The 26,869-nt window shown below is 42.2% G+C and overlaps 1 protein-coding gene across 2 annotated transcripts in view; it reads right to left on the bottom strand.

Moving 5' to 3' along the window:
• Positions 1-1,905: 1,905 nt before the first annotated feature.
• TAFA1 (TAFA chemokine like family member 1) overlaps positions 1,906-26,869 on the bottom strand; it is a 265,588-nt gene continuing 240,624 nt past the window's right edge. The window contains exons 4-5 of one of the 2 annotated variants that reach the window (XM_080383083.1): positions 19,501-19,625; positions 1,906-14,632 (exon numbers count right to left, since the gene is read on the bottom strand). In XM_080383083.1, the coding sequence (XP_080239209.1) occupies positions 14,615-14,632; positions 19,501-19,625 (143 nt within the window). In that variant the 3' untranslated portion in view covers positions 1,906-14,614. Of the gene's footprint in view, positions 14,633-17,109; positions 17,332-19,500; positions 19,626-26,869 lie in introns of those variants that run through there. The other variant, XM_080383082.1, reaches the window with a different exon arrangement.

Below are 26,869 nucleotides of genomic sequence, written 5' to 3'. Positions count from 1 at the left end.
TTCAATATGAGGGCTGGGGGCAGCTGGGGAGTGAGGCTGGTTTTTAACAGAAATGCCCTTGTAGACAGGGCAGTGAGGTGCTGGCACATGCTGCTGTGGGAGCTGTGGAGGTGGGTGGCACCGGCAGGGCCAGAACGGGATCAGACAGATGCATGAGCCGCATGTGGATAGTGGGGACAGCGGGAGGAGGAGGCTGGGGTGGTCAGATGGGCGATGCAGCAGAACCGCTGGGTGTTATTCCCGGGGGGGAACTGCGTGGCGGCCGGAGGAGGAGCAGGTGTGTGCCGGAATGGCAGCGCTGCTCTCCTGGTGCCCACTGCTGTGCTAAAAAGGAGGTGTGCCCTTCTACATCGATTATTGTCTTATCTCAAAACAGTCATCAAGATGAAGTTATATGACCTGGGAAAACAGTAGACTGTCACATTTTTATTGGCTTTCAGATAAATGTTCCCTGACACTGGAGCCATCTGCAGATTCAGTCCTGCCACTCTTTTATTCATGCCTCTGTTTAAATGATTTCTTCAAAGGAGAAATCCAAAGGCTCATTTATCCCCTTTCAACCTCCTCCTTTGCATCCACCTGGGAATATCACTGATCACCCAATAAACAATTAGCTCTCAACCTTCCTATATACTTAGTACTGTTATTACACGAACAAGACAAAGGTGTCACGTTCCTGCTGCTTGTTCTTGAAATGGTAACAAGAGCAGGGACTTTTCTGGAAGGCAGTGTCTTAAATTTTCCCTTTGGGGTTTTAAAGTGATACTACTTAGCTGCTGTGGCCTGAGTTAACCCTACCTTGTGTTGGAAGCTATTTGTCTTTTGTTATTAGCTCTGTTCCAGTGTAAACAGTTTGAAATGTCCTACTGGTTCATATTAATCCCATCTGACATTTGAGTTGTGGTTTTAAGGTGTGCCAGAGTAATTCCTGACGTACAGATGTACATGGGATAAAGGGAGTTTTGGGGGTTTGTCAGAAAATGGTAGTAAAACTTCTCGCAGAGATGTAGGCTGCACTCTCCCAGAAGCTTTTTGCCACTTTGCAATGGAAAGACAAAAGCAGAATGTGCATGGATGTTCTGCAAATGCATGCTCTTGTGCGTGATGGGGATAACGGATGGGATGGGTATCAGTGCTGAATGGCGCATCTATGGCATCACGGTCTTGCAGGTGCAGTTCTGGTCTGCAAACCATTCCAGTCCCACCAGTTTGTAGTGCCCTCTCCTTGCTTCCTGAAAAGCACCTCAGGTCTACCAGCACCTGAATCCTTCCTAATCCGTGTCAGATGAGTTGTTCCAGAGAAACGTCGGCGTGTCTGGGAGGCAGCTTGTCTTTGGCAGGGAGGTGGCGATAAGCTCTAGGTATGGTAACATCGTCTCCTGGCACAGTGGGATATGGAAGCTGCCTGACCACAGAGTAACACTGACAAAAGTGACTCTTATCTTCCCAAGGGTTCAATCTCTCTGCATGAAAGCAAAGGTGAGGAGGTGACGCAGCAGGAGCTATCAGGCTGTGCAGGAATTTAGCAGGCTGCGGAGAGCTGGTCTGCAACGCTGCGGCAGCTGGAGCTGAAAGGGAGCGTCACCCGTCTCTTTGAGGCTTCCCTTGCTGCTTACCCTGCTGAAACATCTTCTCCCTCAGGCTAAGTGGTTCATGGCTCTTGGCTCATTGCTGTTACAAGACATTTATGTTTCACGGCAGATGGCCCACTGCACAACTTGTTCTTTTTTTTTTTAACTAAGGTAGATCAGCAGGCAGTGGTTCAGTCTCGGGGAGCTCCGGGTTCAGGTTTCACTATTATCCCACATTTCTTTAAAGCAAATGAAAGGAAAAAAAAAAAAAAAAGAGTTGGGAGAGAAATATTTTCATACTTACAAGATCCGTCAGTTTTATAGTATATTTCAAGATCCGTCAGTTTTATAGTATATTTGGCGTGTATTTTGTGAAGGCCAAAACATGATGTCACAAGCGCTTTTAGAAAACCATTAAAATACAAAATTATGAGTGAACGCTGCAATGCTTTGTGAATGAACTGACTGCAAATGCACTGACTTTAAGCTAAGCTGCATGGAATTTGACCTTGGCACAAATGATAGCGTTTCTCCACCTCCTTTCTGACCTGTGCCTTTTCAGACAATTTGTAGATTTAATTTACAATGCATTTCCATATACAGAGGAAAAGTGCTACAACTTTATCCGTCCATGGAGTCCCAGCAGTCTCAGCTTACCAGATGTTCCTTCTCATTTAAACAGTGCATTGAGCATTGCTTAGTATGATAATTTTGAAATGCAGAGTATGGGGACACATAATGAAGAGTTAGAGGCGGTGGCTGTAAGGGTAAAATGTTTTAAGGAAAAAGATCTATTGCCATGTGTCCAGCTGCATTACCATAACTGTGGGTATTAATTGTTGTGCAAGCACTTACAGGGTGCTCTGAGCGTAAATTATGTTTTGATTTCTTTTCTTAAGGCCAGAAACCTGATCAATAACCCTCATTAAAAAATAGGACCTAACTGCAGGCAAAGTCTTTATTTTGACTCAAAGCCTTGTGATAACCAGATTGGTTTTGCTGCAGCAGGGGCTGTAGCAGGCTCTGCGGTGAGACGTGTCACCCACTGCACCAACTTGTAGCAGGGCTGATGGGTGTCACTGCCCCGACCACCGGCGTCACCTCTGGGCACAAAGCTGCCAGACCCATTGCTGGAGGACAAAAGTTTGCTTGCTGTAGGTGAAAGAGGGTCTGGAGAACAGTTTTTACAGACATGCCTTCCTACCCCTAGGAGGAGGAACAACTGCCCGGTTCTCAAGGGACTGACTCCTCTTTGTAGCATTCTGGGTTTCTCTCTGAGTCCAGCCCTTGCTCCCTGCATAGCACAGCCCAGGCCAGGCATCACCCCTGAAGCAGCTGAACGCAGCACCAGTTCCAGAAGCTGTGTAAGGGGTTTTTGGAGAGTGCCATGCAGTGGAGGAGGGATTTAGGGAGTTGTACTACCTACAGGTTGAGCAGCAGTCACTGATGAGGGCTCACTTGTCCCTTTTCCTCATTAGAGGAGCTGGAGGTGCCCTCAGCCCCTTGAACCATGAAGCAAGGTGGTGGGGGAATAGAATCATAGAATCATTTCAGTTGGAAAAGATCTTTGAGATCAAGTCCAACTGTAAATCCAGGGTGGCCAAGTCAACCATTAACCATTGTCACCAAGTGCCACATCTACATATTTTTTAAACATCTCCAGGGATGGTGACTCCACCACCTCCTTGGGCAGCCTGTTCCAGTGCTTGACCATCCTTTTGGTGAAGAAATTTTTCCTATTATCCAACCTAGACCTCCCCTGGCACCACTTGAGGCCATTCCCTCCTGTCCTGTCGCTTGTCACCTGGGAGAAGAGACCGATACCCCCCCACCACCCCATCAGGCATCTGCAGAGAGCGATCAGCCCCCCCAGCCCCTCCTCTCCAGGCTGACCCCCCCCAGCTCCCCCCGCCCCCCCCTCAGCCTTGTGCCCCAGCCCCTGCCCGGCTCTGGACACGCTCCAGCCCCTCAATACAAATACTCACAGGTACTCTGCAGAGACCTCACTTCAGAGGTTTCACCATGAGCTTCCATTCCAAGAAATAAAATGGAGAGAGAGTTTTACTTCTAGGGCAATAGCTCTTGGTGTGACAGGACCCTCCGAGGGACATGTGAGGTTGAGGGACATCAACAATGGCTGCTGAAGGGTGACATTAACAAGCTGAATGATGCTTGTCCCACTCCAAGGTGCGTGCTGTGCACTGAGTAGGGATGACCATGCTCTATCTTGCTTGAAAACGGACCATATAGGCATAGCATAGAGTCGGGGAGCGGATGGAAGGAGAGCCTTCAAACGTAACAGCATTGACAACCCCTGGCCAGCCTTCTTGAAAAACAACAAGCTCAGTGAAAATGAAAGAATAAAAAATTCATTTTCACCCAGTTCACAGACAAAAAAATAAAATCCGCCTTTTAATCAGTTGAAAGGCAAACCCAGAGTTCACGTTTCCTAAGGAAGTTGAACTCTAAGAATCCACATAGTTACATGAGTGTTTTCCCCTTAAGGACCATTCAATATCTTTATTGGGATTCAAGTTTCTTAAAGTTTAAAATACGTTCACCTCCCCTCCAGTACCTTGCTGAAATAGTACAAAATTCTCAATCTTATTGAAGCTTGTAGTAAATTATTCTTGCTATATATTTACAGCAAGGTCAATTTTTTCTCCCTGAATTTTGTTGCATAGAATTCATTTGAATGGGGTGGCTTCTATGTCATCTTTAATCTTCTAAATGCATCTTATGTCCGAATTATAAATCCTAGAAGGTAGTGACCTATAATGAATTCTTAGCCATAACTTTATGGCAGAACAAATACACTTCTGTAATATGCAAACTGTTAAATGTTTTCTTATCATACTAAAAGTGTGAATTAAATTATAATATGATGAAAAAGTAGCAGTTTGCAGTAATTCCAAATGTGGCAAATCTTCAGTAGTGCATAAAATTATTCAGTGAACTGTGGAAAACATCAGAGCAATTCTAGCCTTAAAGCTTTTCTTCCAACAACCAAAAAGTGCCAAAAACAAGCAAGCATAGCTAAGCATTTCATCTCAGAAGAAGCTTATTGAATTAATAAGACAAGTCAATTAATGTAATGCTCTGTTGCTTCAGGATAAAACATGAAAAGGAAAAATATGGAGCTGTTTACTGTAGTGAGATCAAGCAACCATAAAGTCTGTAAAGCTAAAGTTGCTCATTCCTCTAAATCCTAAGGAAATGATCAGCATAGCCATTATATATACTCTCTTTGTATATATATATCATCTGTCACATGTGGATCTTCTGCTGTCCAGACACCATTTTTAGTATCAATTTGCTCCTGTTAGTTGTGCCTCTTATACTGCATAAACTTGAAACTGAATAACCAATATTCACGCTGGTGGATGTTGGGTGAAATTTGAAGGGCTCACTGTGTCTCAGGGCATCTTGGTGCTAACTGCTGAGGGACGTTACCCCCGAGATGTGCAGGGTATTTTTGCATGGGGACTGTTTTACATTCCGTTTAACCTGTGTGTTGGAGAGCAGTGACGAAAATCAAGAGCTGCAGGTAGAAACTGTCTGCATTTCAGCAGAACAGCCTGTGCTTAAATCATGGCAAGGTTCCAATAAATTGAAAGTTAAGGTTGGTAATCTTTGCTTTCAGGTCAGTTCTTCAATTTTCATTTAACTTAATGCTAGGCTTGTATGTGCTCAGAAATCCTGATTCTAGGTGTCTGTGAAAAAGTATCTGGGAAGGATGGAGTCAATTAGTAATAAACAACTGTTTTTCCTATGTAATAGACCATATCTTCCCAGAAATCCTCATTATGCAAACTTTGGGTTTGATTTGAAAAAACAATAATAATAATCCTGAGAAAGAACCTTACCTGTTGTGAACTCCCATTTTTCAAACCTTCTACCCAAACCACTGCCTTTGATTGCAAGGAACTAATTAGATCATTTTAAATAGGGCTGCTCTGGGTTAATGAGGACTCCAGAAAGCAACTAGCTGCTGGTAGAGATGAGTGCCTCAATTATTCAGGCATAAGATGACTTTCATGTCTCACAGTAACTTGTGGAGAACGACTCTCTTACAGCTGTTGTGGTCAAATTCTGTTGGGAGCGTAAGGGCAGGAGCTGAAAGGGAAACTGGAGACAGCAACACAGTGACCAGGTCTGTGCTCACATCATGTGGTGTGGTTGGGTTTTAGGTCTCCTTTGCAAGTGTCAAGGCTTTGAATGGTGTAGTGACAGGAGATGCTTCAAGGTGGAGTTACTGTAGTCTCCAGGTACATGTGTGGAGTACAGCAAAGCAGGAGTGCATGCACTAGAAATCAATGACAACTATGCGCTAAACCGTTTTTTAAAGTTTTAGGCTGCTTTTCCTTATTTTGCCCCCAGATCTTGAAAAGCACTGATGGCAAGAAATCCTGTCATCCTTATTTTCCTTTGCAGCTTATTCTGTGGTGGAGAAAGGAGTGTATTTTGATCCCGTCATAAGTATTTTTTGTAGGGGGCTGCTAGATGCACAGCAGAGATGTTACTGTTGAGAAAAGCCACTGTGGCACATTTGAGAGCTGTCTTTAACGCCAGGGTCTCACAGATCACATGTAACAAGCAATCCCAAAAGCCACAATCTGAATAATTATTAAAAAAAAAAAAGAAAAGAAAAGAAAGGAAAAGAGACATTTTTAACAGCACTGCGGCTGCAAAGCAACATTATGAACCAGAAAATAGCTGTGGGTCAAATCACTTATGAGGGAAACTGATACACTTTGGCAGAAAAAAGGTGTCAACCCCTATCAGTCCTCTGGAGTGAATTAAGTAACTTCAGTCTGGAGAATCTTTCTAGGCAGCAGGTAAATCTCTGTGTGTGGATAACTTTCCTATTTTACTCCTGTCCCTATCTTTCTCCTAACTCTGCTGGGCACTGGCAAAAATTTGCTGTACCCTCTGTTGAGGTCAGTGACTAAAAACTAGCATTAAATATTAAACTGTCTAACACACATTTTAATTTGTAAAACATGTGAATGCCTGGACTATCAACTGAAAGTTGGCTGTTTCAGTTTCTATTGCCTAGGAATGGTGTTGGCTGTAAAAAGACACTGCTGGAAAGAGCATTGCAAGGTGGAAGTCACAGGTTATATGGACACAACATCTGTAGGGACACATGGCAGGATGGAGCCACTATTTTGAAATCTCCACTCAATTCTGCTCAAATGAGAGAATTAGGAATGGGTTACAGGAGCTGGAGCTGTAAACAAATCAAAGTAGTCTGACATTAAAAAGAAAAAAGATGCAATATCAAAAAGGTGTTTCAGTTATGGGGGTAGGTTGGAATACTTTTTATAATTCCACAGTGAAGCAAATGATGAGATTAGCTTTGCTGAATAAATCCAACAGGCTCTTATCATCTGTCTTGTTTTGTATGTCAAGTAAAAGAATAGGCTTTTGTGTATGCAGAATATCATTTCCTCTGCCTCGGACAAAGGCAGGGTGGAGACAGGCTGAAAAGGAGATAGGCTATAATAATATTTAGAAATCAGGTGCTGAGAGAGGAGAAAAGCTCACAGAGAACAAGATATTCTCAGTAATCACACCTCAGCATAGTTGGGCAGAAAAAGTCGCTGTAGGCTTGTAACAGTTTTAGGGCTTTGGGTGCCAGAGTTGCCCCTGCCTTTTTGAGTTCCCTTTCTCCCCTGCCAGCTCAGGAGAAAGCAATGCAAGGGCATCCTGACTAGGACTACTGTGATTTTCAACCTTTTTTTTTTCCATCTAGTCACTGTTTGTGGTCTTTTGAGCCCATCCGTTCTTGGAAGTCAAGATCAGAAGAAAATGAAGCCAAATAAATGAAGCATTCATTGAAGCTGCCTCTCGAAGGCACACACCCAGGCTGTGACACTTCTTTGTTGCACTAGCAGTTGCTGCTTAGCTTAGCTGTCTTTGAGAGCCTGGTGGCCAAACAGAATGAGGGAAAACAGCCAAGCTGCTTAGGGAAAAGCATTGCAGCCTGATTATTCCTCTTGAGCAGCTTGGAACATATACGCCACTTGCTAAAAGAGCAGGTCATTGTAATGAGGTTGTATGCCTTGCTCAGTAGGAAAGCTTTGTTTGGACTGTTGTACTGTGTGGCAAAGTCATAAGTGACACTATCACGCATACCCATCAATCAAATTCAGGCTAGACTTAGCTCAGTGAAGGTGGGTGGAGATATAAAGCTGCTTACGGTGGATCCAGTGCAGCCCCCAGTAGCAGGCACTCAGCGCTAAATGCTAAACTTGCCATTGGCACAATTAAAGCAAAGCTGGGGAGTGCCTGGAGGTAGCACGGAGAGGCAGCGATGTCTTTGTGATAGATTCCTTGTTTACGTTCATTACTGAGACTTAAATGGGTCTCAAGGTGACTTGTCAGTTACTATTCCAGAAGCAAAGCTAGTGGGAGATTTAGGGGCTTGAATTCAAGAGCCAGGTGCATTTTGTCTTTTAGGATGTTTAGCGTTCAGTATTGAGGTCCTTCACATTGTTGAATGCTTTGAAGGTTGATGTTTTATTTCAAAGATATTTCAGGAAAGATTTTTTTTTGAAGCACAGGAAAGACACAGAGACCATTGTCTTCAGCCTGTAACTTTTCCTCTTTCTCTGCTTTACATCAGTGTCTGTGAGATAATAGTAGGGCTTTAGGGACTTGGTGACAGATTTGTAAAAAAGCTGGACCACTTTACATGAGATACTTACTCTCAGCCCAGATAGCAGAGTCTTTCAGAAAGAAAATGGAACTGAAAAAGAACCAGCAAAAAAAAAAAGCCCCGAAAAAACCTGTCTGTTCTTGTATCTCCTATTGTGCATTTAACAGCAACTTGGCTGGCTCTTCGCTCTCTATTTCAAGTCCAAGAAAAGTCTGATTAGATCAATAGTGATAATTTTTCCTCTTGCAGACACACAAGCTAATGGCAAGCCCTCAACAGTCAGTGTGCCAAGCTCTTGGTCCTGGTCAAGGTATAGGGGACTGTAGGAGAAGCCACAAACAGGACATGTTCAGTGAAGGTGAGGAGCTGACAATTAACTCCTCTGCTGCAAATCAAGTACCAGTAGCGTCTGCTTTGTACACTAGGGCACACCTGAGATGGAGCCTGTGGCCCTGAGCCGGGGATTGCTGGTGTGGGCAGTGAAATATGGGGAGCTGCTGGCACTGCAGCTGCAGCAAGGTTGGGACCTTGCCTTCCAAAGTACACAGGAAACAGGGAAAAAAAGAAGATCACATAAATCACGGCTGTTGGCGGGGGGGACGGTTTCCTGAATCAGGTCTTGACAGCACAGCTGCTTTTCTGTAGTCTGTGGGGCTATGCTGGTGATAAAAGACTAATAGAGATGGATGAAAATAATTAAGTGGTGTGAAAGAGAGGGGATGAGATGAAATGGAAATGAAATGAAATCGGAAATGAAGAGGAATGGCAGGTGGGAGGAAGAAATTGCATATTCCCCTGAGCAATATTTTAGGTTATGGGTAGTTTGCTTCAAATCTAGGTGGGCCCCCAGCCTTAATTTCTAACTGAATCAAGGACAGCTATCTCACCAAGAAAGCAGATGAGAAATAATGGGAAGCGGGTCAGTAACCTGATGCTGAAACGCGTATATTGTTTCTGGTCATACAAATTTGACCATATTGCTGCATGGTGGGAAACCAAAAATAATCTGACAAACAAATGTTGGATGAAGATATGTCATACCCAGGCCTGTCATGTGGGAAAGGCCTCTGAACATTTCTAAGATGCACTCAGGAATTAGAGGTACTTGCCAAACAACAGCAAAAGGTTTTATCAAAGATCTGCCAAGTGTGCCCACAGATACATATTTGTCAAAATTAATTTCCCCCCCGCCATGATGTAGTTACCCCATGTAGTACCCTGTCCCCTGGCAGTGGTGCTCCTGCTTTTCAGTAGAGAACAAGTTATTTGTGCTTCTTGTTGGCTGGTTCAGGCACTTTCTGGTGTGAGGCAATGTGAACTTTCTCTGCTCAAAGTCAACTCTTACATGAAAATCATTCCATCAGATGGGTATCTCTGAGAACTCGTGACCTCCAGAAGAAGGACTGTTGGCTACACCTGTTTCTCAGCCCATCAGGGTTAGACACAGCCATTTGTGTGCCTTTTTCTGTCTCCGCTTTCATCTGAAAGGCTTGAGGCAGCTTCTACTAAGGAGCCATGAAACCAAACTAATGCAGAACTGTGTCACTCCGTCCCTGTGGGAGCAGAAGAGGCTGGAGTAGGTGTAGTGGTGGTCTTCCATGCACCAGTGGTTTGGAAATCCCAGCTGAAGGGAGGTAAACAAGTGCTGAGCAGTTGGTGCTTGCAGACAATTGTCCACATGTGGCTGCAGGCACCCTATTTCTGCTCTCTGCGACCCGTGCTGAGCACCAGGGTCTGCTGTCAGTGAAATTTCACTGATGGGAACCATAGATGAACCACCTGCAATGACGACCTAAAATCCAGCAGTCCTCAGTTCTACTGCTGGCTCTGCTGCAGGATTTTTAGCATGACCTTGAGCCGGTCTCAGGTTGTACGAGTCTCGGTTTCCTACCTGCAAAGCAGAGGATTCAGTTCCTTTTCCTCAGAGCGGCACAGTTTTATAAAGTATAAATATTTGTGAAGTTAAGTGTTTTGACTGTGTGAGCATTTCAGAGAAGAAACCATAAATACGTGTCAGGCCTATGATCTGAATTCAAACCGGTGAACTAGAAAAAGTGTTGACAGCCTTAAACCAACTGCCCTGTACACACATCTCCTTCTGTCTACCTGAAAGATTATTTATGGAATGTGTTTCTATTTTTCTCTGACAAAAAATACAATACCAAGCAAAGAAGCATGACCCATTTTTTTGTCAGGCAAGCTCTAAACCCTGCTTACTGGGATGTGACCGAGGTATCGATAAAAGAGAAGCTCATTTTAGGCCACAATATTCATCCTGCCACTGAAGAAGAAACAAGGACTGCCACCTTCAGATGAGATGGATGTGCTTTCAAAGCCAAGGTATGTTTATCTTCTCCACAACTTCTCTATGAACTTTAATTATATCTGGACCATACAGTGAAACAAAAAAGTGGCAAATGAGGAGAGTTAGGAGCATAACTGATCATTTTATAATAGGAAAATATACAAGCAATACACCACTGAAAGTATCTTCAGACTCTGCTAATGGTCTGATCAATAGGTCTGATAAGAGCATCACTCATCATAAACTATATCGCTGTCAGTACTCTTTCATGGTCCTTTCTCTGTGTACTGCCAAGTCGGGGTGCACGTCATGTTTGTAATTGTTGGTCACAGGAGTGAACTTTCTCCAAGGCTTTTTTTCTTCAAATATAGCATGTAGCATATTCAAAGCAGTATCAAGTCATACCACACTGAGCTCTTTATTGCCAGAGATTTTTGGACAGAAGCATATCATCTAGATGTTCTGAATCAAGATGATAGCTGCTTTTTTGTTTAGGTTTTTTTTTAGCATTTTCTCCAACTTATACATTTTAAATTTACATAACTTGGTTTCACACGTCTGAAGAAGAAACACTGACATAAATCTAAGTTTATCTTCTATGCATTTACAAATATTTTTCTTTTTTTCCCTGACATGTCTCTGTCTAGAATTCTGCCAGATTGCAGGAACTTTACCTTTCTCTTCTGTTGATGTAAATACCTTTTAACATTATGCAAAGAATGGCACGACTGTCACTTTCTCATCAGGATGTGGGACCCCTTCACTCCACCACCGAAGTGCTTTGGGTTTCCATTGGCCAGGGTAAGCTGCTCTGACATCTTCCAGCTGCACACTGCAGTACTGTGCGTATCACTGAAAGACACGATCATTGTGACTCCAGGTTGGTTGAATTTTTTTATTATTGTTTTCAGTTTGGTTCACTGAAACAATGAAGGTTAGCTGCATCCAGCTATTAATTTGACTTCGCGTTGTATTAGTCATTATTTTTGCAAAGGCCTTAATTCCCCTCTAAAACATTTTAATTAAAACAGCAATTTCTCAGCGCCACACTTCATGAGCAGATTTTGCAGCAACTTCAAAGAGACGCAGATGTTTACTGAATTTGGTGTGGTGATATTTGAGGCTGCCTACTGGCAAAGAAAAATTCATAAACATCTCTAAGAAACTTTGCTGTGGTAATGACAACATTTCCTTCTTATATTTGAGCAAGGCTAATATTTCCCAATCTGAACAGGCATATTTCATAGACACAGGCATAAACATTGTTAGCTACTCACAGAATGAGCCACGTCAGATACACCGCTCTGGGGTAAGTACCTCTCAATGGTGATATCTTGGGCTTTGATTACGGGTACAAGAGGCCACGTGTTAGTTTTCTCTGTGTATGTCACCTTATAAAGTATCAGTAGACTGGGCATAAGAAAACCAAAGTTCAATTTCTGTTCGATTTTCCATAACCCTCCAATGTGATTGTGGCTTTGTGTGCCTCAGTTCCTACTGGTAAAGGGATGATAACATATCCCGGCTTTTAATCAACTTATCCCCTGGTGGCAGGGTCTATCTGCTAGTACATCAAGGGCTTCCTAGCTCTAGAGGGTCCTGGGTTTTTAAACTGTTGTTCTAGTAAAATTAAGAAGTGCTATGGATTTCTTTTGGAGGAGGTTCTCCTCACTTGGGGCAGGTGAACCTGGAGTTGGTCTGATGAGCTCATTTTAGGAGCACACCTATCTGTGGGTAACCAGGCAGGGAGTGGTCCCCTCTGAAGTCAAATGACGGGGCTGGGGACACATCACTATGGCAGACCATATCTAAACCACAGACTAGGGTCCAGGTATCTTCTGTGGTTCAGGCAGGTGGCTGTGGCCAGAGAACATGTGGCCTGTCCAGTTGGGCCACCAGTGAAGCTGGTCTCCATGTGCGAGGACCTACAACTGGAGGTGAGGCTCATGGATCTGTGTAGCCTTTCTGTGCACAGGAGAAAACAAGTTTCTTCCCTGGACACTTTCCACTCTCCTATCTCTCTGAAAGGACATATATGAAAGGGCAATAATGGAAATACTTGGAAACAGCATAACCATTTCCACTGGGAGCATCAAGCAAGGACCAGCACGGAAAGCTGGCATGGAGTATGGCGTGGCACGTCATGTAGCTACTTTAATATCCAATGTAATTACAGTGAAAAATTTCTGCCTCTTGAAGCATCAGGGATTGAAGTGGTTGCCCTGAAGGAGGAGAAAGAAAGTTAGTGGGGGAATTTTGACCAACTCAAGGTCGGGAAGTGCATTGGATTAAAAGTGATCAGCATGGCCAAAGGGGTCCTGTGAGAGACAGGTAAGCAGGCTGAAAGGAAACTGGAAATATTAAAGAAAAGAAGCTGGACTGGATAGAACAAGTTTTACCATTCCCTGTTCCTCTTTAATTTGGTAGAATTAGGCGTACTGAAGGGTAGATTGCCCAGACTCACACATGACAGCAAGATACTTTCCACATGAATAAACCCCATGAAACTAATTGGACTGCTCACAAAAGTGCCTGGGAACATGAACTAGGCTTACACATTTCAGCCCTCAGATCTGATCTTTCTTCAGCAATGCAGGGGCCAGGCTGCACGGTGAACAGCAACAGCTTAGCTAGGAACGTGAGCTCAAACCGCTCGCAGCGAGTAGATTAATGTCTCAGTGGATGCATCCTTGCTGAAGAGCATCTCATCTCAGCTGAATTCACCTTAGTAAGAAACAGGTTAAAATTAAACTGAAAGCAACTGTTCCTGAAACAAAAGCAGGGCTCAGACACAGTCTGCTTACCACAAACTGGTGTACGTTTGCTGGGCCATGGAATTGCCCACGTGTATGCTTGTAGCTGGTGGCAAATGCTCCCCGGGAGAGTTAGCCTGGCCTGTGACAAGGGAAACTTAAATTTAGGTTGTTCTCCCACATGTGCTGTGGGATAAGAACACACAGCCAGGCAGCCCCTTGCGTGCGGGTGTGCCTGAGCACTCGAGGTGTCCACAGGGGAATTCACTTAAGCTGAAATGCTCGTTCACCAATTGCAAATGGGCTCATAAAAACCCAAACCATATGTAAAATCCCTCTCGCATGTTAGTCTGGAAAGAAATAGCTTTGTCGTTGTTTCAAAGAATTAGTGAGCCAACGATGCAAAGCTTTGGAGTTAGTTACTGGGTTTTTACTGTAGTCTCTACGAGCTATACAAAGTCTGAAGACATTGTACGTACAGTACATCTTTAATAAGAAGGGAGCTCACAGTCTACCAAACTCTGCCAAATAAACTTTTAATACATACTGTACTTCACTCAGTAGTTGTCCATCTTTTCTTCATAGAATATCTAACAGCTCTAAAAATATTTTCTTGGAAGAGGATAGAATTATCATTGTTATATATCAATCAAGTATGGTTAATGAAGCAAAGCCAGCATGCTAGTATTGCACAAGGGGAAAAGCCTCCAGAACACAAAGTGGAACAACAAATGCCCTCGAAATTCTGCCGAAGGGAACAGGAAGCTCTGGATGCCACATCAGTAGGATTCGTGTAGCTCTTAGGCATCCTTGTACCGCAGCAGGTTTGCTTTGCCTCTTCACTGCCACATTTCTCTCAGAAACAGGTAGGGATCTTCCAGACCATTACAAAAAAAGAAAAAAAAATAAAAAATTACAGCAGCTGCAGCAAAGTGTGGTACTATTCAATTTCTTGAAGACTGAGGCTTTTATTTCAAAATATCATATATTAATATATATATATTTCTATATATATACTTTAACTGGTATAAAGTAAATTGTAGATCCAAACTTATACTGTTGTTTGTATTTTGCAATCTTGGAAACTTTACCAAAGGAACCATTTTCTTCATTTTTATTTTCAGCTGTCAAAAATCAGGGGCATTGTTTCCACTGAATGCTTTCTTTTACACAGTAAAGCCACTGTTGTTATCTGGTAAACAGTCAAAGTGCAAATAAGAAATCCATTTGGCTTGTAAATGCTGAGATGGTTTTAAACTTTCAAGACTTTGTCCTCACAAATCAGCAGGGCTTTCACTGTCTCCGTGCAGGCGGCGCGCTGTTAGGTCCTCGGGTGGATCTGCCATAAGAAAGTGCGAAAGAGTCAGTTATACAAAATATGTTCTGACAGGAAAGAAAGACCCAGGCTTTGCGGCGCTTTGCCTTGCTCAGGATATCGCTGAGTTTAAACCGCAGTATTTTGGGAGGGTTCTTTTCTCTTGGGACTGCACAGATTGACAGATATGCAAGAGGCAGGTGCTGAGCGACCTCCTGCCTGTGCCTTGGGAGATCCTGGATGTGCATCGTTCACCCGGGCCGGCAGCGCAGGAGATGCCAGGACAACCTTGGGTGTGGGGCCATGCTCGCCCCAGCCCCCCACCCTCCCCTTCTCAGAGCGATGCTGGTAGCTTCTGCTGGACAAGGACAGGCAGATGGATCCATCTGACAGGTTCATTTGGATCCCCATCAACCCACGTACCCAAAGGGGGCAGGATAGGAGTGACCAGCTATATACCAGACTGGCAAGTCTGACCAACTTCATCTACTCACCTCGGGTGAGATAACACGGCCTGCAACAGACCGTAAACACCATTGCTCTTTATGACTAACACCACAATTGATCTGAGTGAGCGCGCTAATGGCTTGAAGAGGAAACACCACCGCCCAGAGGTTTGTTTTTTTTAGGATGCTGGAATGACTGACCAGAAGCAAAAATAGCTCTCTCGAGGAGAGGCTTTTGTTTCTTCCCCACACTGATACACACAGATGAATGGCACAAGGGGTCCAACCCTTTGCTAGATGACTAGGTCAGCAATGAAACTCAAATTGACTTGAATACGGGCAGGTTCAGGCATTAAATCAGTGCTACAAATTATTAACTAAGCACTAGGTGATATGATGAAATGCAGCAGTAGGTCTTATAGCAGGAGGTATTTGCTATGTTGTGCTCTACTGCTTTGAACTGACCTCTTAATTACAGAGACTGTTATTATAAAAATAGAGGGGTTTCTTCACTGCTCTAAAGAAAAACTTAATCTGGAAATCATCTGACATATTAACCCAGTTGGACAGTTTAAAAAAAGGAAATAAAACTCTGGGTTCATTTACCATTTCCTTCCTTCCCCCAGTTCCCATTTTCTGCTCTCCTGGTTTGCCACTGACAAGTGACCCTGCTGGGTTTTCTCTCTCGGGGATGAATATCACCCTTTCTCATTTGTACACTGCCTCAATACTTTCTGTGGTTGGTGTAGGAGCAGGGAATGGCAAGCGACTGAGGGTCCGTGGACACCTCAGATGTCATTTGCTGCAGCTTGAGATGAGCAGTGGCTGGTAAGAACTGTGATGCTCGGGTCCCATGGGGTGCTGTGAGATGGCCTGTGTGTGTCTGGTGGCAGAAGGTACGGTAAGCCAAGTGTTACTCGGCAAACTGGGGGGTGGGTGGCCCTGATGGAGGGTGCAGGCTGTGAAGCTGGAGAGGTGCTTCAAGCTGAGCTGCTCTGCCAGCCCCCGATGGCTCAATGCTTTAATTTCCATTATTTATTTATATATACATATAAAAATATATATACACATATTATATATATATTATATTTAATTTCTCCACACTGCAGTAGAAAAACAGCTTGTTGAAATATTTAGAGGGCTAGTACATGAATGCCAGGTGTTGTTCGCGTGGAGTACACACAAAGGGCATTTTGCAGTGCAGCATGCACAGGAGCCCAGGCTGAGAGCCTCAGGGAAGAGCACTGCGCAGAAAGTCCTGTGTGGACACCAATCCAATGTCCAGAACTTGTGAGTGACTCCCTTGCTCAGATGGGAAGTGGCAAAATTTGGGATGCATGAAGAACCATGTTTCCATGTTTTTTAGAAGCTCTGGTTCTTACAGGCATTTATGTGCCCTTGTGGGCATCGTCTCCCAGCATCCAGACGGAGACTGTGCTCTTGCATGTTCCCAGGTGCTGGCTGCTCTGCTGAAGTGTAGTGATGTGATCTCCAGCCAGGTCCTAGTACAGCTCCAAGAGCCCCAAATTTTTAAGGAAAGCATTGAAGCTTATGTTCTTAACAAAAAGAAGGAGTGAATAGGGATCAAAAAAGCATTGAAACTGCTCCAAAACTGAATTACAACCTGATTTTTTCCCAGTGTTTGTCACCTGCTCTGACCATCAGTAGAAAAGAAATTGATTTACAGAGGCCATGAGCTTTATATCTTTGGCATTAACAACTTAATTAGAGAGCTACGCTAAAGGACTAAACACAGGAATAAATGCATGAAAGGGAAGGAATGGAGGATGTGCTTGCAAAGCCTTCACAGGGTCTGTTGTCCACCTTCTTCTGACATTAATCAGTATTAATCATATCTGAGAACCAAAGATGAAGTAATACACTACACTGTAAAATTACGTATATTGTGTATATACATGTATTCATATACATACACACATACACACATGCTTATATGTGATTTAGTGCGGCTCTTGAAGAATATACTAATAGGTATTTTAATCCTGCAAGTCAAATGCAAATGTTTTCCTTGTCAGACAGCAGCCGCCCTGTAAGGAAAAGCCTTCATTAAAACCGTTTACAATGTACAGCCTATGGTAACTTGCTCTAGCTTTTTGGCTGATCACCACAGATATATCTGGGATGTTGACTGATTTGTCTTGTTTCTTCTTCTTTCTTAACTTCCTTAACTACACAGATTAGACACACATGGCCCAATCTTGCAGCCTGGACTGGGGTCAGTACAGATTATAGGGTAATCTCTTTCCCTGATGCCATCTGAAATGACAAAACAAAGAGAAAAATGCCTGTTTCAGGATCTGATTTCTTCCATTATTTTATATTTATGTTGCTAGACTTGATGCAGCAGTACAGATTCAAGCAAAGTTTCAGGGATTATAGAGTAGAATTTTCCTTAAAAAATGCAAGAGGCAGTTGCTAAGCACATCATGTCATGTTGCCTTTGTCAATTGCATTCTGTAATGATATTTTAAAGCAACAAAGCAAAAGTCTACTGGAAGCAGCACCATAAGGTACTCCCCTCACAAGCTAATTAAAATAACTCCTGTGGGTAAATGAAGAAATATTTTTTCAGTTATGAGCACTCACTCTGTAAGTATTTAATTTAAATGAAATACAATAATGCATACTGAATAGATTGGACCACACATCTGCATATTAATGAAGCTGCTAAATTTCTAGCAATCGCTTCTAGATGCAGGCTATCGCCTAAAAGTAGTTTATGTGATGAGGGCTGGGGGAGTTAAGAGCAGGACAATTTCACAGAAAAAACCCAAATGCAATTCCTAAATTATATAATTTGCAGACAGACTGCAGAAGTACTGAGTTATTGTAATTTAACAAAAGTATAACATATTTCCCTGTGTTCCTTATTACTTCTTTAATATAACTTTCTTCCGTTTTAATTTCCCAATTCAATGAGGAAAACATTGCCTCCCTGAAAAGGACATGTAGTAAGTTTGGTTTTTTTGTTTAATTGCACTGCAAGGCATATACATTAGGGCACCATCTTCCAGTGGTGTTTCAGTGTGGATAGATCAGTTGTGAGCATAGAGTGGTTTGCAGCAACAAAAGTACTGCAGGAAGAAATTGAGTCAAGGAATCACAGTTCCCTCCATGCTTTCTGTTTTGCTTTGTGAGATGATGAAGAGCTGATACGCATCCTGCTTTCAGGGGCCACTTACTGCCTTCTGCAAGGAAAACCTCCTAAATTATAGTGCTGCGATGTGGTGGAGAGATTAGCCATGCCAGAAGGTACCGTTCAAGAAACTAGGGTTGCAAAACAGATCACTCATCCTGGGGTAAATCATATGGAGGGAAAGAAAAGACTTGAGAGGGCATGGGGATCAGCTGGGGTAAAATCTCCTCCTTCAACAAAAGGCCTAGAAGACATGAAAAATGACTAGAGGTAGGATCGTAGCAAAAGGAAGAAGTCAGGGAATTCTGGCTTTAAGCTTCACATTCCTGTGAATTAGTAGCTGGGTATGAGTATGTAGAATTTCTTAATGAACAGGGAAAAATGTCTTGAAAAATCGCTGCATTTTTTTTCATTTAGCAGGTTTCAAAAGTTATTTTCCACTTCAATGAAAAACAAAAGTTATTAATTTATAAAAAAAATATCTCGAGTTGACAACTATGTCATTTTTCTCAGAAAAAAAAATTATCATGGTATGAAAATAATCAAAATTGTTGAATACAGGTATAGGTGGCAGTTTTAAGCAGATGTTGTGAAACACTTGCACAATGCAAAAATAAAAGCTAGACTCTGTTTTTGAAAAACACTTTTTTTCCCCCCCAAAGCGAATCTCATAATGAGAGTTTAGCCAGCTCATTCACACTTTCTCTATTTGCAGCCGCATCTCCACCTTTTCCTAGCCGTGCATGGTGAAAGCTGTCATCACTTGTTGGCCTGGGTTACCTGAATCTTCAGTATCTCAAGAGTATGTTACTAATGGGTGCACAGGGCTAGAGCTGCTCTGAAGTAAGACCTGAAATGCAGATAGTGAGTTGAGTCCTCAGCACCATTTCATGCTACAAAGCACATCTACAGCTGTTAATACAGATGTGGCCTGGAACAGCCCAGGAATGGATGTGGGATCCAGCAGTTCCCTTCGATCTAGTATTCTTCCCTTTAGCCTCCAGAAACAAGCTCAGTGATGTGCACTAGGGTTTTTTTCTGAGGTGACCACATCTATAAGAAAGTGACCTGGCGATCCAGCAGCTCCAAGCCTGGACCCAGGTGACCAGCCTGAATCCATCTGAATTTTCACAAAATTATAGCCAGAGGCTTTGGATGGCTGGGGAGGTATTCAGTGAGCTATAAGACTTTTACAGCAGACATGATGATGGAAAAGCTATGGGCGAGCAATCATTAGCGACCCCCGTTCCTATTAGGACCTCCTGGGTATAGGCAGAAAGACAACTTACTCTGGTGGTCTTGATTTTATTGCCAGTCGCACACATCCATCCAGAATTATCAGGCAATGTCTTACATTCCTCTCCTTCTAGGCAGGGCTCCATCTCACACCACCATTTCCCGATCACTATTGAAGCTAAAAGAGGAAAGACAACGTTCACAACTATGTTATAATGAAAAATCTAATTAAATAATATCTCAGGGGTCTAACACTGCATTTAAGAGGCAGAGTGTCCCTTCTAAACCCTTCAGTTGAAATTCAGTTGCAAGGAGATCACATTTAATTACTTGTTTTGCATCCTATATTCTCCAAGACAGTGCATTGCTTGCCGTAGCTTCTTTATACACGGGATTTAGTCTGCTGTCACGCTGTGACTGCGGGGAACGCTGCGATGGCAGCAGCCCTGGCTCAGACCGAAGGCCCCCCCACCCTAACAGCCCGTCTGTCCCAGTGGCCCATCTGATCTTTACGGACATATATAAGACCAAGGCAAGTCGAAAGAGATTTTCCTCAGAATATTCTCCAGGTCTTCAGGACCTGTGGCTCAGGGTGCTCCAGAATAAACACTGTCTGTTTTGCTTTCCATGCCTACAGATGGCTTTTTCTTCCACAAATCTGTGCAGAATTTTTTGAGCCCATTGTAGACTTTTAGCTTTGACAGTATCCCATGGCAGGGAGCATCACGACTAGAAATAGAAGGTAACGTTGTGCTGAACAGCAGCAGAAGTTCAGTTTGTTGAAACATGATTATGAATTTTATGGAAACCACATTATCTCTAACAGTAACTTTAAATTTCCAAATATTTAATGTTGTAAATAATGACAGTGTTTGGATCTTGTTGTTTGAATTTAATTGGCACATATGTTTACAACCTTGAGTGTACCTTAATGAAGTTTCTTGCCTGGGAATTGGTATCTGTCTATAACCTTAACTGTATCTTAATGACATTTTTTGTCTGGGGATTTTGATAAACTTTAGCTAACCTTGCAAACTGTGACTAGCTGGTGCATGAGTGGCTCTGTCTGTAGTTTGTTTTCCTTGGCAAGAATTAATTTCATGGTTGCACTCATGAAGCCTCACTCTCAAAGCTTCATGCACGCTCACTCAGAGATGCTTAACCCATTCATATCACCCCACACAGCTACTTCGAGCCTATAATAGACCTTTGGAGCAGCAGACTACCTTAGATCTGGAAAATGCCCTGTTGTGCATGCGTTGATTTAAGGATATTTCAGAGTTTATAATTAAAGTATTGATTTATTTTCTATCTAGTTGTAATCTGTTTATGCTCACAAAATCCTAAGGAAACACCCAAAGACCCATCTGCAGCTGCTATTAACGCCCATCCCCTCACTTCACAGCTATGTAGATGAAGCTAGAAGTCCCTTTTTCTCTCATCTCTAACGTATGACAAACCACTCAGAAATAAACACACTGAACCCGCATACTAGATAATCCTAGACTAAAAAGTATGCATCACTATTCCATTCATCATGCAAGAGGAGGCTCTGTGTGGCACAGAGAGCAGGAGGCTGGAGAAGAGAGACTCAACAAGGGACAAAAGAGGGACTCTGGCATTTTCAGTAACACGTGAACTGTATTCTTGCTTTTGGGTGAGGAGAGGCGGGTGCTAGGGGACTATGGTTTCAAAGTTACCTGTCATCAGCATTATCTACACAGTTATACCCATCACACTATCTTACCAGAGCTGCTGTTGTCCCGCCTAAGCACCTGACTTTATTGCTCCAAACCTAATTTACTAGAAATGGTTCCCCTTTTGATCTAGCCCTGAAAGGAAAACCATGTTTTCATAGGACTGTTCCAATTTTGCATTTTGTTTGCCTGTGTGGTATAGCAAAAACAAACCACTGCCAAGACGGTCAGTCCTCAGCCACTTTGAAGTCTTCTGGCAGCCTCACGTAATTACCTCTTCTCCTTAGTGCTCCCCTGACTTTCTGATCCAGCTTCCTCTGCTGCAGACTAACAAACAACGTGCAGAGACGCAAGCATGCAGGTATGTCATACTATAAATGTGTATTTCCAAATGGGAAACGTAGTTACACACAATTACTCCCAAATTAAGCCAAATACGATATTCTTTAGGTAAGAATGTAAGAGAGAGAAATAATTTATATTGTTTAAATGAACACAGAAGTATGTCATGTGCCCAGCAAGGGAGCTGTCTTTCACATAAAGCTGGTAGTAAACTCAGGGAAATAAAAATTCTTAATTACAGAGTGGGAAATCCTGTAAAGAAGGTCAAGTGTACGTACATTAAATGTCACTATTATTTCCTTTAAAGTGCAATTAAGACTTCCTTTGGAAAGGTGAGGTCTTTGCTCCTCAGATAAGCTGAACAAACCAGCCCCTGCCACTTGTTGAGGTGCACGGTTGATCTGCATGGCATACGGTGAGCCATGCTGGAGTGCAGCCAAGTATAGCCCAGTTTAGTGCAAAATAACCCAGAATGAGAAGCAATATTTCTGAGTCAGCTAATTAACAGTAATGGGGAAGGTACTGCGACTCAGGAGTCCAAGCCAGTACCTCTAGGACAGGCCTTACCTTGGTATGGGATTGTGCCAGCAGACTTGCTGAATAACTCTCCCGACTGGGACATGGTTTTCACCTGCTGAGTTTACTTGAAACACAGGGAAAAATAGCTTGGGTTTGAAAGCTCCTTTGGTCTGGAAGAAGAGTAAGCTGGAGCAAGTAAGCTAGGCTTAGGATAGAGTAGAGCAGAATAGAATAGTTCAGTTGGAACGGCCATACAATGATCATGTAGCTCTGTGTTGCCTTTCCTATTTCTCCTCACAGTTTATACCTCATTTTCATAATGTAATATATAATTTCTCCATATGTACAACACACAAAAGCCTTTACACCTGTTCTTGCAAGGCAATTTAATGATGCTATTCACACATAATTTTCAGAAGGCTATCATTAATGCTGTTAACAGTGGAGAAAAGAGATACCTCTCTTTACTATGCATGAAAAGGCATGAGGGCTGAATCTGTGCTCTAATAATAGATTGGGCAGTGAGCAAACCGAAAAAGCATATCCTGCTAAATACTGGCCTTCACAGCAATCATCACAGCAGCGCATCCTCAGAATATCCTCAGAGAAGAATCTTCTGATATGGAATCAAAAGCGATGATCATAATTATTTACTAGTAGCAGTGCTGTAGCATGAAATAACCATGGAGTAGGATCCTGTGGTGCTAGGTACAAAACCACAAACCTGAATGCCCTGGCCTAGGGAGTTCACAATGTAAACCGGCGATACGAGATGAATAGACTGAGAGGCAGCATGGAGAAGCAATGCTGCTCATAGCAATTAAAATGATCTAACTACTTCTTGATGCTGTTAAATACAGCCCAAGTGTTTGGATTTTGACCTTGAAAAATACTGAAATGCAAAATCAGTGCTGAACATTAATGCCAATTGATTCATGTAACAGCATGCAGGTTTTAGTGTGCTTATGTATATACACACACATCTCTGTATATAGCGATATCTATCTGTCTCTTAATCTGTGATCACAGTGCAGTTACAACCACAAGGCAATCCACCCAAGGGACCACCAGTGAGTACCCTCACCTGTCCCTACACAGCACAGATGTGCTGGAGACAAGGCTCCTCTTATAATTGGGGAAACTAAGGCCTTTTACAGATTAAACGCTCCTATTTGTCTCTAATATGTAAGTAGGCAAAGTTCTTTGTAAATCTGAAGCACTACAAAACTCGCTGTGGTCTAGTCCTCAGCACCATGCTGTGCCAGGGGCATCCAGAGCCCAGTGAAAATTATTTCCTTTGAGTCTTGTGTTTATAGGTTTTCTTTTCTATTAAGAGCCTTTTTAATCTTTAAGACCAGTTGTCCTTCGTGGGCACTGCTGATCCTTTGAGGTCTACTTAATCTCAAAGTTTTACACCTCCAGCTCTGTTCAAAGAGGCAGGAAAAAGCTTTAAAATGAATCACAGTTTGCTGTGTTTGAGATGAGGTGCACCTGTATGGGGGTGGGGGAAGCTTCCCTGGGGAATACAGTGCAGCTTCTCTACACTTAGGTTATGTTGCTCTGAGATGTGCTGAAGCAGTTGTGTGTGTGAGAGAGAACTGTTAAAGAGAAGATGCTTTCCCTCAGGGCTGTTTGCATTCGAGATGCCCCAGATCCTGGTGAACCTGAGCTTCTTGGTGAACCGAACAGCTAATTCTGGGTGAGAATTACAGACTCCCATTAGTCACCAGGTATCATGGGCTGCGAGTGCTCACATCATGCTGAATTAGATGCCTGTAACGTTTTGGAGTGGTTTTCATTGTGTTCTTCTCGCTGTCTGGGGAATACTTGAAGCATGGAGTTTCTTCATGCAAGGCTGATTTGACTGAGACAGATAATCCTCAGCCATGGGGAAAGAAAAAAGGATATGATATAAAAGTCTTGACTGCACCAGCTTTGTTTGTGTTTTGTTTTGAGTGTTTTGTTCCCCAGCTCCTGCTAGTGTAAATAAGAGTTTGCTTATATCTGAGTTCTTTTCAAGAAAATGCCTCTTTTATAAGAATATTAAATTCTAAGCATATAACTAATGGAGCTGCGGAGAAAAGCAACTTTCTTCAGAAAATTCTTGAGATTTTTTTCCAGTCCAATTCACAGTGTATTTTTTTATATCTTTGTTGGAAAAGCTATAGACATTTTTTGATCAAAATATTTAACTTTTGATGTATTTTGCCTGCATGGATTAACAGACAAAAAAGCATTTGGTTGAAATGGCATTTGCTGATCGTGTGTACCAAACAGAGACATAAACTACAGATAAGAGATCTGGGGATCAGATTGAATATAGGGAAAGAGCAAGAAAATAGCTTATATATCCTAGTGTTTACACAAATCTATTGCAATTTAAAATGCATTTGTTCCCAAACCTAATGCCCAAAGCCTTAGGTGGCTGCAGGGAACTTCCAGCTTAGACTGAATTCACTGGGCTTCAGCCTGCCAAGTTCATAAGAGCCTTTGTAGGTCACATAAGGGTAGTGACCGCTTTTTGACTTGTCCTTGTGCATCATCTGGAGCACAACGGTTTGATGTATGAAGAGAGCTGGCTGTGGATGTTTTCCCCTTGAATGTCAATAACAAATTATTCTATTATGGGACAGTAAAAATGCACTGAATACCCTCACATATCTACACCTAAACTGAGATCAAATCAACATGGAAACACTAACCATTCTATCATCTTCCTCTTGAATGAAGCAGGAGTTGGAAAAAAATTGATCCAATTTTGATCCAATCCATTGGATTCAAACCTCTTGTTGGAACTCTCAAACTTGTTGTGTCTCACATTTCTCAGTCTTCAGGTTCTTGCATTGAACTGAAATCCCTCAGCTGATCAAAGCGGTGATGAAGGGCCCTGTTACAGGGGATGAACAGGGCACAGGCCGGGGGTGGTCTGGGGGAAAATGTGCACACACTGCCCAGGGGCTCGCACGCGCTTGCTAGTGCCATGTTTGCTACTCCAGTGCATATATAAAATGCAAAGACTTTTTTTGCAGATAGAGCTATCCTTTAACTTTTCTGCATTTGTGTTTAGGAAATTGCTTTAGCATATTGTCCCATTGTTAAATATAATGTCTTTATGGCAATAAGCATAAAGACATTATATTTAACAACGGAACAATATGACAATACTCACAGAGTAATATATAACGTTAATTCATGTTTATGGAAGACCCTGAAATATGAAAACAGAACAAAGTATCATCATGCATTTTTCAACAGTTTAGAGGGAACATGCTATGTATTAAAACGTTCCAAGATTGCTTCTGCATTTGCCATTATAAAGCCACAGCAGCTATCTCTTGTTGCCTGTGATAAAGTGCACACATTTTGTTTATATAGAAATAGAATACAAAGGAATAGAGATATTAGATTGTGCTTCCTCCTGATCATAGGTATCATGTTACTCCAAGGAATAAGAAACAGAGTTTGTTTTCAAAACTAGTATGACACTCATTGCAGGATGGGAAAGTTTTTACTGTAAGTATAAAGCATTCCATTTTAATCTAGTTTCCACCAGAGAAGATTGATATAAATAAAATTTAAATAGAGAACACATTTCACAGATGCCATCAGTGAAAAAAAGACTTTGTCAGCTTAATGAAAAGATATCAATTTTCTCCACTTTATTCAATAAATTGTGAGTCATTTTTTAAATGGATTAAATTAAAGGAAAGTTCAAACTCCCCGTGAGAGACTCTTGCACTTATGGAGTCTTTTGGCAATGGCCATAGCACAGCAGTAGGTAAAATCCTCCAGGTCATTTTTTTTTCGATACAAACCCCACACCTCACCCTGATATAAACTAGAATGGGGGAATCTGTAACCCTGTGCTCACCTATTCCTTGTAAAACAAAGTCTTAGCAAATTGAATGAGACATGTAGTTTCTCTTGCTTTATTGGGATGTCATGGGGTGCAGAATGAATTACGGGGGTGGGAATACACTTTCTAGGAGGATGGGAAAACTGGAGTGAAAGAAAGTGTCATATGGAGGGTTCTGTATTTCATAAACAGCCCGAGATACCATTTACTCTGGGAGTTGTAAAGCAGTAATGCGATAAGTTAAAGAATACAAATGCGAAACAAAAGATTTCAGGTTGAATAATGCTATCTAGGAGAAATACAGGATGTTTCCTACAGGGAATCCATCTAACTATCTGCTTTAATTCCATCTTAATTTTAGAAGCATCAGTCTAATGCTCATGCAGTGTAATACTTTGCAGATTTTGATAACAGACCTCTCATAACTCTGGGAAAACTGACATTCCTTCAGTTTAACATACAAGCACAGTGCAATCAGTCTGGCAAGTGATGTTTCATATCTCCTAATTGCCTCGGATCCAGTCTTGCTGAGTTAATTTAATATTTTTTAATTGTAGTAAACATTAAAAAGAGATCATCATATTAAATTATTTTCTTTATGACTTTCTGATCTTTGCAATGTTCTCCAGGTTTCTGAACGATGTTTTATTAATTCACTGGTAGAAAGTATAGAAAGAATTGAAGGTTTTCATATTTTTTTCCACCCAGAATTCTTGATTTTTCAGCAGCCAGAGTAGGGTATTTTTAAGAATGTAATATGTGTCTGAGCAACCCTGTGGGCTGCACTAAAATATACCCACAAAATATGAAAGGGCAGATTAGACTCCAAGAATCCATGAACAATTTCCATTTAAGATCTGCATAAATCAGCAAAAAGGGTGCTAATTCGACAGCACAAGAAGACTCACTAGTGAAAAACCACTTACATTGCCATTTTCTAACAGTTGGCATACTGTTAGGTAAATTGGAAAAAATGACATAAGAATGTTGTATACTTCCCTCGTAACA

Source organism: Falco punctatus (assembly GCF_963210335.1).
Source record: "Falco punctatus genome assembly, chromosome: 4".
In the NCBI taxonomy this organism is placed as follows: Eukaryota; Metazoa; Chordata; class Aves; order Falconiformes; family Falconidae; genus Falco; species Falco punctatus.
The sequence above is the reverse complement of the archived record's forward strand: the minus strand, read 5'-3'. Positions and strand labels throughout refer to the sequence as shown.